Source organism: Trichechus manatus, unplaced genomic scaffold (genome assembly GCF_000243295.1).
Source record: "Trichechus manatus latirostris isolate Lorelei unplaced genomic scaffold, TriManLat1.0 scaffold00086, whole genome shotgun sequence".
Lineage (NCBI taxonomy): Eukaryota > Metazoa > Chordata > Mammalia > Sirenia > Trichechidae > Trichechus > Trichechus manatus.
In genome coordinates this window covers 8203522-8215854 of record NW_004444022.1, presented here as the reverse complement: position 1 = coordinate 8215854, position 12333 = coordinate 8203522, and the positions used below count along the sequence as shown (strand labels likewise).

Here is a 12333-nt window from a genome sequence, read left to right as displayed (position 1 = left end):
TGAATTATCTTCAGTAAAATTTTACTTGTGTGTGATATTAATGATATTGTTTGATAATTTCCACATTCCGTTGGATTACTTTCCTTTGTAATAGGCATGGATATGGATCTTTTCTAGTCGGTTTGCCAGGTAGCTGTTTTTCAAATTTCTTGGCGAGTGAACGCTTCCAGTGTTGTATCTGTTTGTTGAAACATCTTAACCGGTATTCTGTCAATTCTTGGAGCCTTGTTTTTTGCCAATGCCTTCAGTGCAACTTGGATTTCTTTCTACGTACCATTGGCTCTTGATCATATGTTACTTGATCAAATGGCTCTTGATCAAATGGTTGAACATCAACCAATTCTTTTTGGTACAGTGACCTGTGTATTTCTTGCATCTTCTTTTGATGCTTCCTGTGTTGTTCAATTTCTTAACGACAGAATCCTTCAATATTGCAAACTCAAGGCTTTAATTTTTTCTTCAGTTCTTACAGCTTGAGAAATGCTTGTTCATAATATGTAAGCAATATGAAAAATCAGTGAAATTTTACATTTTTTTGAACCAAGTCTTTGAAATGTGATACTCTGCAATAATAACATACTTCAGTTTGGAATGGCCGTATTGAAATGGGCCAACAACCATACATGGCTGACGGTTACCGTACTGGACAGCACAGGCCTAAACAGAACCTAAGCCTAGGCCTACAAGTCACTTGGTCGCAGGCTAGAAAAAGCCTTAGAATGGTGAAGACAACCCATCAGAGAAACAAAGGGGAAGTGGGAATGAATGTTCACTGAGCACCTACTCTGTGACAGGCATTTAACATTTACTCTCATTTAACCCTTATCATGATCCTAGAATGTAGTATTTCCCCCATTTTACAGATGAGGAAAAGTAACTGGACCAAGGTTACTGAAAAAGCTATAATTTGCCCAAAGGAAATCTTCAAAATTGTTGCAAGAACTTAGATCACCTTAGGAGAGGCCAAATGCGAATTATAAAAAATAAAATCTACTATCCTCTTTACTTTTAATTTAAAACAAAACCAAAAGCACAGATATGAAGGACAAGGCAACATCTTCAGAGCACTGTTCATCAGAGGCCAGGCTTCCTGACAGCCAGGATGGCTCTGGGAGGGTAGCAGTGATAGATATCCTGGCTCTGAATCAATTAGTACAACTCTGCAGCTGTCAAAAATCAGTATTCAGTGGCACACAATTCATGGGAAAAGCAATTCATATGTTACCGAGGGGGGAAAAAAAAACAAAAAACTCAGTCTCCAGGGATTATACAAGACCAAGTGTTACAGATATCCTTTCCTAGTTCCAAGTCCCCCAGGCAAACTGAGCCACCTAGGATACGGTCATCAAGGGTGGGTAGGAACATGGAAGAGATCAAGGCAGGAAAGGTAAGGGAAGCAGAGACGCAACCTCCAGAATAGATGTAGACAACATGGTGCACACAGACCCTGAAGGGACCAGCGTGACTAACGTATCTGCAGTGATGTCCATAATATGAGCCAAGGCAACAATTTCCACAGGTTCAGTACGTTCTACTGACATGTCCAAGGCAGTTTTGTTGTTAGTTGCCATCGAGTTGATTCTGACTCATAGTGATCCCATGTATGTATAGAGTAGAACTGCTCTATAGGGCTTTCAAAGCTGTGACCTTTTGGAAAAAGACTGCCAGGCCTGTCTTCTGAGGCATCTCTAGGTGGGTTCAAACTGCCAACCTTTAGGCTGGCAGTTGACTACGTAATCATTTGCACCACTCAGGGATTCCAAGGCAGTTTTATAAGAAAGGAAAAATAGTAAACACCAAAATAACAAAACCCGCAGAGATATAAAATGATGACTGCCTTTCTCACCAGGAACTGCCTTAAGAGCTACTGGCTATAAGGTGGGAGCCTCTTTCTAACGGTGTTTTGTTCCTTGGGGAGAAAAGTCTGTAAGTTCCCGTGTAAGTCAACAGTCACTAATATTTGGTACAAATACCACAAACACACATCCCAGGATTTCTATTTTTTCCCTCAGGTATCTACAAAAATCGAATCTTTCCTAAAAACAATGGATAAGCTTTTTTTCTCTTCTAGGGTTTTAAGAAGTAGACAATCTCAAAACTGGCATACTATGTTAGCAGATGTGAGAATTCTAGTGGATACCAGTATGAGTGAAGAATTCAAGAGAGAATTACAACTACCTCAGGTAGAATGGATTCTATGGATCCATCACTATAATGACTTCTAAAAACATTAGTTTCAAGTTTCTAGGCAGATTAATTTATTGATTAGAATAGAAAAGGCTTCAAAAACACTAAAAATAAATTATTTCAGAAATCAGTCTCACAGTTTGAGAATGTTCTTAGGATTTAAGTACACAGATATTTTGATCAAATAAAATCCCCTAGAAAACCCTATAGCAAGAATATCATGCCTTGAACCTACTCATTTTTAGCTCTGGAAGAATGATGGCGCTGTACGTTTAATGAAAAGAATAGGAAGGCAATGGGTTCTCAAGAGAACACATCAGGTGTCCAAATAGATACTTAAGCCCTGATATTAAAAAATTCATGTAGGGCTATCAAAGACAAGACTCAAAGCACACCAGGAAACACCTCAAGTCCATTTAATGAAAAGCACCATAACTGTGTAAGTCAGAAAGCAGAGAACTACCCACATCCTGGCCTCCTTCAGCTGCATTTGCCCCTCAGCCCCAGATTCTAAACAAGGAAGAAGTCAAAGCCTTCCCTGCATGCAATGCTTCTGCCAAAACTACCATCTGTGGACTTACAGAATGCCTTATCCACTGTCATGGTATTCCACACAGCACTGCCTCTTATCAAGGAACTCATTTCACAGCAAATGAAGTGTGGTAATGCGCCCATGCTCATGGAATTCACTGTTCTTACCATGTTCCCCATTATCCTGAAGCAGGTGGCATGACAGAATTTTGGAACGGCCTTTTGAAAACTCGATTATGGTTCCAGTTAAGTGGCAATACTTTGCAGGGCTGGGGCAATGCTCTCTAGGAGGTTGTATATGCTCTAAATCAGCAACCAATATATGGTGCTGTTTCTCCCATAGCTAAGAATCTATCAGAATTTAAAGATGCTTTCCTGAACATTACTTAAAAGCAGAGTGACTTGGTATCTTCCCAGTTTCACAACTGGAGAAACCAAGGCTCTGAGGGGTTAAGTATTTTGTCCAAAGTCCTAAACACCAATAGGTGGTTGTCCTGACTCCCAGTTCCATTCTATTTCCCCTGGACCATGCTATTTCTAGTTTGCCTACTAATATTTTTCTTTCTAAAAACCCTCTTGAAAAACTTCTACTACCAAATCTAAAGGTAAATTAATTTCTAGTTAGAGGAGAAAACAACTTCAACAGCAATTTTGCCAGCCACACATACTCTCTGTCCTGCTCTCCCGAACAGCCAACAAATAACTAAGTCCATGGATTAGTCACACGCACACTGTTTTGGCTGTCAGGCTGTTGACAGCTCAGCTCATTATGCTCCACTCACCCAGAAATGGTACTAAGGCAACTGTGCTGCCAACACATGATGAATCACCTACAATCTCTTTGACATTCTTTGTGGTAAATGAAAGCTGTTGCATTTCATACTTTTCAAATGATATCTGTCAGCACAGTAGAGCAAAAAAGCATGGATTTTGAGGTGGCACAATTAATTTTCAGTCCTAGTTCTGCCACTCATTATGTGACCTTGGCAAAGTCCATGTAACCAACATGTATGCCATCCAATGTGTGTTAAGGGCTGTGTATTCTATGTTTTGCCAGCCCCTCCTCTCTAGGAATTCCCAGGGTAAGAAAGACAAATGCAATCTGGTGTGATAAGTGAGAGAACAGCTGGGAACACGTAGAAAAGGGTACCTATTCCATGTGGGGGTATGGTTTAGAGGAACTTCCTGGAAGGGAGCCCTAAACCAAAGCCCTAAAGGACAACCAAGTTAGCCCAGTGCAAGAAGCATGAGATGAGCATTCCAGACAGAAGGAGCAGTTGTACAAAGGCAAGGTAGCAAGAGATGGTTCACTTAAGGAAGTTCTCATTCACTTGTTCTCATTTATCCGTCACCTTTTGTTAGGCTATAAGCTCCCTTAAAGTTAGGAACCTTATCTATCTCATTTGTTACCAAATCCTGAGTACCTAGAACAGTGTCTGGCCCAGGCAAGGTGCTCATAAACATCTGTTGCCTGAATGCAGCAGAGGATTAATAGGAGAAGGTGGGAGTCAAGAAGCCCAGAGAAGTAGGCAGGTTTCAGATTGCTAAGAAGTCTTGGGTCATCTCCAAGAGTTTCTATGGATGGAAAGGGGCCAGTAAGAAATTCCTTACCCATTTTGAAACCCAGTTTCCTTGGTTCTATAATGGGGCCAATAAAGGTCTATCACTCAGGGCCATGAAGATCGAACAAGAGAAACTGTGAAGCACCTGACTGGTAGTATCTCAATCACAGCTAGAATTTGATTTTTCCAGCTTTGAGATCAGAGCCTAAGGGTAGCAGCTTGGCTTTGCTGACATCGGGACAGACATGGGAGACCTAAGACACAGGGATTTAAGAACTGATCTTCCCTGCTTGCTCAATGCTCAATTCAAGGTTTCTGGTGTACTGTGCTGACATGAGAAGATACTTAATAAATACTGTTGACTGAGATATAGTATAACGGTTAAGTGCGTAAACTCTGGAGCCAGGCTGCACCTAGTTCAATAAAGGGCTCTGTGACTTTTCAGCTAAGCAACCTTGAGCAAACCATTTAATTTCTGTACCTCAGTTTCCTCATCTTTAAAATGGGGATAATAGTACCTACTTCATAAGGCTCTGAGTTCTAACAGGTAAAACACTTAGAATAGCATTTGGCACATCCGAAGCATTCAATTAGTGTTGTTAATGTGGAGATGGCTTCCTAGGGACCATGCTTCATTTTAGATCTCTGAGAGAGGTGAAGTTTCTGACTTTAACATTTAAATGTTGACTCTTAAAAGAGGAGAAAAGGAACATTTTGTTCCATGAGCATTTCCTGACACATTTCACTGTATTCTTATTCGGCTTCCTTCACCACACTGGTTTATAAGTTGCCCTAGCATCTCTGCCCCTTGGAAATGCACACACGCTCTCCTCAACAAGCTCTGAACACCAAGCACAATAAAACACTCCTATGATTTTAATGGTCTTCCAGATTTGTCTGTCTCCTTTGAAAGGAGAAGCCACATTTAGAAGGCACTAAAATTTGTAGTGGAAAGTGATTGGCTTTATAAATGTGGGTCTTAAGAGAAAAAGAAAATTTCATAGATAATTATGAAGGCCGTTTTACTTCCCTGACAGACTTCTGTTTGTTTAATTTTTTTTTTATCGTACTTTAGATGAAGGCTTACACAACAGATAGTTTCTCATTACACAGTTAATATACATATTATTTTGACACTGGTTAACAACCCCATGACATGTCAACACTGTCCCTTCTCGACCTTGGGTTCCCTATTACCAGCTTTCCTGCCCCCTCCTGCCTTCTAGTCCTTGTCCCTGGACTGTTATGCCCCATTAATCTCGTTTTGTTTTATGGGGCTGTCTAATCTTTGGCTGAAGGGTGAACCTTGGGAGTGACTTCATTACTGAGCTAAAAGGGTGTCTGGGGCCATACTCTACGGGTTTCTCCAGTCGCTGTCAGGCCAGTAAGTCTGGTCTTTTTTTGTGATTTAGAATTTTGTTGTACATTTTTCTCTAGCTCTGTCTGGAACCCTCTGTTGTAATCGTTGTCCCTGACAGACTTTTCACAGCACTCCATCAAGAGCACTGTAAAACGAAATAAATAAGAGATAGACATGGTTCTTTATTAGTATGTAAACATTAAAATCCTGAAATTAAAGTACCCAATACACCGGGAGAGACTCTTATTGCCTGAGCATGGAAGCAAAGTGTTTTGGATCAAGGTGCCCATGATCCCTACGAACAGAGGGCCTCAGTGTTAGTTACCAAGTTTGGAAAGAGACTTTTAAACCAAAAGGAAATGGCAACAAAAGAAAGTGCTACACTATGACAACTCTAGCACGCAGAATGTTTTCTATAACTGACACAATAGCCGCTACAACAGACTCAAACATACCAATGATCATGAAGATGGCGCAGCACTGGACAATGTTTCGTTCTGTTATACATAAGGTCACAATGAATTATTGGAGCCAACTCAATGGCAACTAACAATAACAAATACTCAAAGTAAGGTCAGACAAGCAGCACCCATCACCCGGCAGCTGGTCAGAAATGCAGAATCAGTATTTTAACAAGGTCCTCAGGGGATTCACATGCACAATAAAGTCTGAGAAGCTCTGCTTTATAGCATATGGGCTCCAAACCAGGCTGTATCTTAGAATCATCTGTAAATGTTAAAAAAATAAAAAAAGCAGATGCTGGGTCCCTATTCCAGACCGGGAGTCAATCAGAATCTTTCTGCACTTTGCCCAGGCATGTACCATTTTTCTTTTTCACAACTTCAGAGGGCAATTTTGATGCACAACCTGGTTGAGAGTCACTGCTCCTGGACAAAGTAAAGATCTTAGTCTCAAAAGATAAAAGCTATTCAACGTTGATGTGATGTGTATATCTAGGGAAAAAAAATCCCATTAATGGGGGCTGTGGGGATGGAGGAGTTTAAAAAAATGGAATCACTGTTTCCAACCTGATAAATACACTTATAAGATCTTAAGCTGACCAGTCTTCACCCTCATAGAAGGAGAAACTCAACCAATTCTTCTTAGAAGGAATAGTCTTATTTTCTCTGCAAATGCTTATTCCACCTTCTTGTCAGGCACGTACCTTGCTTGTCTGATTTGGTTTGATCCCAGGTCCTCGAACCAGCAGTGGGACTTTGATATCAAACTCATACAGCTGTCTTTTGTCTATTGGCAAAGAAAACTGTCCTGAAAACAAAACAAACAGGGTAAAGATGGCACCAAGATAGAAGTGTTGCTCACATTTTGCTTCATTCATTCAATCAATAGCAAAAACTAAAACAACTTCATTTTACTAATTACAGTGTTTTACTAGAAAGCTTATGTTTGCCCGGGTCTCTTATTACCACAAGGCAGGGAACACTGAGTTCTTCTTTAAGTAAATGCCGAGATTAGTCCACTAGTCTCAGGACAAATTAAGCAAAAAGAATGACTGGAACATAATGAAATACAAATACATAAAAATCTAGCTTTATAATGATACTCAACCTTGATCACAACTGAATGAGGTTACTCCCCAGACTGCTAAATAAAGGGAAATAAACATTTATCTTGCCTTTCCTGAATGAACTGCATTTTAAGATAACCAAATAGTTGATGAGGGGAAGTTCCTTTCTAAGGAATTCCAGCTGACAAACGCAAAAGGAAGGACAGAATAACAAAGTCAGCATTTTGCAACTTCTAAGGGAATAATGGATTTAATCAACAATCATCAATTGAAGCTTTAACCATACAAAGGCTCACAGGAAGGGCTCAGACTGGTATCACCTGAGCCCCCATCAACGCTAGCATCCCTAAAGTGGAGCAATCAGACACCGCGGACCTCACGATGTGATGCAATAGAAAGTACACATCACCATCACCTATGAAGCATTCTTCCTCGAAAACACAAATTTCTGTCAAATCTCTAGCTCTACCTACCAATCTACAGGAAACGCTGAGTACAGATGAATAAGATACTATGAGATACCAATTAGCCAAATCGAGAATGTAATACATTCCAAAGGATAAAAGACCCACTTTTCTAATAAATCAGTGGCAAAATGAACGACTTAAGAGACATAACCAAATGCGATGTGTAGATCTTATCTGTATCCTGATACAAAATAAACTGCTAAAAAAAAAAAAACTTGAATACATTCTGGGTATTAGATGATATCAAGGAATTAATGTTAATTTTCTTAGGAGTGATACTGGCATGGTAGAGTAAAAATGTTCCTTATCGGTCAGATGTACATGCAAGTGTTTACATGTGGAATCATATAATGACTGGGATTTGCTTCAAAACTTTCTAGCAAAAAAAGAAAAACGAGGAGGGTAGGAAGTATTCAAAAGACTGACCATGTGTAGTGAAAAACTGAAGCTGGATAAAAGAGGTTATTTTATAGTCTCTACTTTGTTTAAAAACATTCACAATAATACATTAAAAGCCTAATCAATCTGCTCCTATGCATGGAAGTTCATGTTAATTTCATTCAAATTTATAGATGGTGAAGAAAGAAAACGTTTAACTACGGAAGGTTCAAGAAGAAAGGCTGAAAGGCAAGGACAAGGCTCTGACTCATACTGCAGTTTTGGGGTGGCGGGGAAGAGAATCCAAAAAATCAAATTTCACAATTCACAGTTTTTCCCCAAGACAACCTTCTCTTGGTGTTCTTGTCCAGAAGGTGTCATCTCTACTCTCTAAGTTCTACTTATCCTTTAAATCCGGGTCAATTCCTTACCTCTTCCATGAAGTCTATCTGACTCCAACCAATAAAGATGACTACAGTACTCTGGACTCCTAGGGCACCATGTAATTTAGCATCTGAAATAGCTAACAACAAAACCTGGTCTCTCCATGTGGGATTGCTTGGCCCTCTAACGAGAGAGGCCTGATGTCAACTTTGCTGACCTCTGGCATGTCCATTTTTATAAAAGGACTAAAGCTCCCTGCCAGGGCTGCTGATCAGGTGAGAAAGGAAAAGACATACTCATAAAGATCACAGAAATCCCTACCCCAGCCCCTTACCTGTGTGATAGCCATTGTCTGATGTATAAAAGATGTAAGTGTTGTTGAGCTCCCCATTGAACTCCAATCTCTTTATCAGTTTCTCCACAAGGTCATCAACTGAGAGTAGAGTTTGCCACCTGGATGTGACAGAGGGTGGCAATAGTGATTTCAAAGGCAATGGCTATAGTATCGCTATCTTGCCAAAAAAGGGCAAAAACAACGTTCAAAAAGAAACAAAAACCACTCACTCCCTCTCCCAAAGCTCAAATCCCAAAGGCCCGCCTCCTAGGCCTTCATTGCAAAAAACAGACTAGAAAATTACTGAACATAATTAGGTCATTTCAAATTGAATTTTATCCCAGAAATAAACTAGGCTTTTTATAGCCAGTTGACTTTATTGTCACTGGTGATGACAGAAGTGATAAGTGGAAAGGAAGCTATCAATTCAGTACTAATTCCTACAGATTTATTCAGATGTATCTGTGCTATAAGTGTTTATTATCCTACAGCAGGGGTTTGCAAACTACAGCCCATGGACCAAAGATGGCCTGCCATCTGTTTTTATATATAAAGTTTTATTGGAACACAGCCATGCTCATTCATTTATGTATTGTCTAAGGCTGCTTTTGTGCTACAACAACAGGGTTGAGTAACTATGACTGAGATGGTATTGCCTGCAGGTCTGTAATATTTACTATCTGACACTTTACGGAGAAACGCTGCTGATCTCTATATAAACTGTACGCTCAGTAAGAGAAAATAACAGATTTTTGAAAACTGACTTAAAAGATTATTTCTTGAAAATTCTAAACATCAAAGGCAAATATTTTGCTCTGGTCTTAAGTCTTCAGGTCTTTTGCCAAATATTTGGGCTGATCTCTCACCAAGTGACCTTTTTTTTAGGCATAGGAAAAAAAATTTTCTAACAAATGGCTCAAGTTTGCAATATTCTTTAGCAAGTCATAAAAATGGATTAACTAGTCTTGGGATCCAAAGGCCACCTCATACAACTGAATGTAAAAGAACTGTGGCCTGCTTCTTGAGACAGCAGACTCTAATCATAGCATCTCTCTCATCAACTTGCTTCCCTCTGACTTTGTCTCAAAGATAACCATGTGGCTCAGTGCCTTGTTCATGAGCTGATTTGGAGGGTCCTCAAAGACCACACAGATCGAAAAAGTAGTGGCTCTTACCTTCCCCTAAATGCATTATCTAAAAACTGTATTGAAGAATTACTCATTGGGGTCTTGGCTTGCCTAATTAACCAGTGCTTGTTCTAAAATTTAGAAGAAAAAAAAATGTTAACACCAAATCACCACAGTCAAATAAACTACCAGAGTAAATGATGAAAAGGATCATTTTATACTTGAGCAAAGAAGGAACTAGTTGGAACTTGTTTAAGAAACTTCAGACCTTCCCTCCCCTTCCCCGGTGCTCCTAAAATTTTTTCTACAGGTTAACTCTAGCTTCTTCCTGCCACCTCCCAAACCATAAAAGTTCCTGGCTCCTTCGTTAGCAGCATGAGTAAGAGATTTAGTGAATGAAATTGGGAAACTACTAGCTACAATGAGATCAGATTTGTAACTCTGACCCTATGCTTTAGGTCTATTACAGTTACAAATCGGTAAAGATTAACTTTACCTTCCTCTTTATCTTCCTCAAAGTTTTGCCTAATATGTCATTATTCCATCTGCCCTCTATTTTCCTACCCAAGATATTAATTATCCTAGATCCTTGGGAAAAATCCCATCATAGGAATTTCCCAAAATTTCAAGTCCAAATCTGGAGTGTCCTTCCCATTTAAAAAAAAAACAAAAACCCTATTTTTTTAAAAACAAACATTCCCACACACCAATAAGCTCTCCTATTCACAAAGAGGATAAGCTAGCATTTCCTAAACTGTGTTCCTCAAAGTATTATTTAGATAATAAGTTTGAGAAATATGATATAGCATATCCCTGTTAGAAACTGAAATTAGAACATTAGTAACTCCAAGAAGTCTCGTAGCAGAGAGACTGATTTAACCCAAAGTTTCCCAATTATTTGGCCATGGGAACTTCTATTAACTTATATGGGAAACACAGTTTGAGAATGCCCTCTAATCAATAAAACTCAATTCACTCAGCTTTAGAATCATACTTAACAAGTGCCTGCCTATAATACGCTAGGAAGTATGCCAGAAGTTTCCACATACTTTAATCCATATATATAACAGTCTCATGAGGGATTAAGATCTCCCACTTTACAACTGCTCTGACTGGAATCACAATACAAGGTCCTGAACAGAGCCGGAAAAAACTGCAGAACAAAAAATCAAATTCCCAAAAAAGACCATACTTACTGGTCTGAAAGAGAGTGGGGGAACTCCCGAGACTATGGCCCTAAGACACCCTTCTGACCTGGAACTGAAGCCATTTCCAGAGATGACCTCCCAGCCAAATACTAGACAGGCCCATAAGATAAACAGTAACACCTGAGAGGAAAGTACTCCTTACAACAATCAATTATACAAGATTAAAAGCGCAATATCCACCCCAAAGCAAAGACAAGAAGGCAGGAAGGGATAGAAAATCAGGATGAAAGGAAACGGAGAATTCAGGGCAGAAATGGGGAGAGTGCTGACACATTGCGGGGAAGGAAACCAAGGTCATGAAACACCTTATATACAAACTATCGAATGGAAAACTAATTTGCTCTGTAAACTTTCACTTAATGCACAATAAATAAGTACAACACAATTAAAGGACAAAACAGTATGAATGCAATAAACTACTCAAATCTGTGATACACCTGAAAGGGAGGTTGAATTTAAGTTGAGCATTTAGAGAAGCTTTACGCTGAATAAACAAAATAGAGTAGTAGTTAATCTGATGGGCTCTGATTGCAAATTGCTTTGGTCCAAAGCTTGCTCGTGCTGGCATTTATTAGTTGTGGGAATTAGGGAAAAATAACTTATTTCTGCCTTAGTTTCCACCTCTATAAAATGGAAACAATACAAGTACTTATCTTAGAAAATATACAAAAAAATTAATAAAAAACACACAAAAATAAACGAGATCTCCCATTTTAGATGGAAAAATAGAAGTCAAGCATTTTGTTCATAGTCCTTAGCCAGAAAGTGGTAGTGTTGGGTCTGATTCCAAGACTTACTCTTCCTGCAACCTCATAATAAGATATCCAAGTAACAGGCATGAGGCAGTGCAGGCTTTCTACCTTTGAACCCGTGAAAAGCCTACATCCTGTGCCAAGGGAAAAATAAGTGATGCATGTGAGGCAAATATTCGTTTTTCTGGCACTTAATCATGTCCCTTACCCTGGCTTATTTCTCCATTCAACTTCCCTTCCCAACCATACTGCACTGTCTTACCTGTCTTCTTCCTATGCCGCAGGCCTGGCAAGGACCACCCAGAGGCTGCTGCAGGCCCAGCTCGGCCCCATGGGATGTGTATCAGCCACTGCCAAGTGGGAGGACAGCCAGCACAAACTTTTCAGGAGAACCTGAGTGATACTCCTGGAACCAGGGAAGATCGCATTTCCTTGACATTCCCTGTGGATTCTCTAGCTGCTCACCACGTGTGGCAGGAATGTTATCTGTGCTCTAAAGCAAGTTTATACATCTA

The 12333-nt window shown here is 39.7% G+C and overlaps 1 protein-coding gene across 1 annotated transcript in view; it reads right to left on the bottom strand.

Annotated features, from left to right (window-relative positions):
* Positions 1–12333, bottom strand: part of GNS (glucosamine (N-acetyl)-6-sulfatase) — a 44882-nt gene that overhangs the window by 18920 nt on the left and 13629 nt on the right. Inside the window, exons 6-8 of the mRNA XM_004381567.2 lie at positions 9907–9989; positions 8732–8850; positions 6806–6909 (exon numbers count right to left, since the gene is read on the bottom strand). Coding sequence (XP_004381624.1) covers positions 6806–6909; positions 8732–8850; positions 9907–9989 — 306 coding nt within the window. The remainder of the gene's footprint in view (positions 1–6805; positions 6910–8731; positions 8851–9906; positions 9990–12333) is intronic.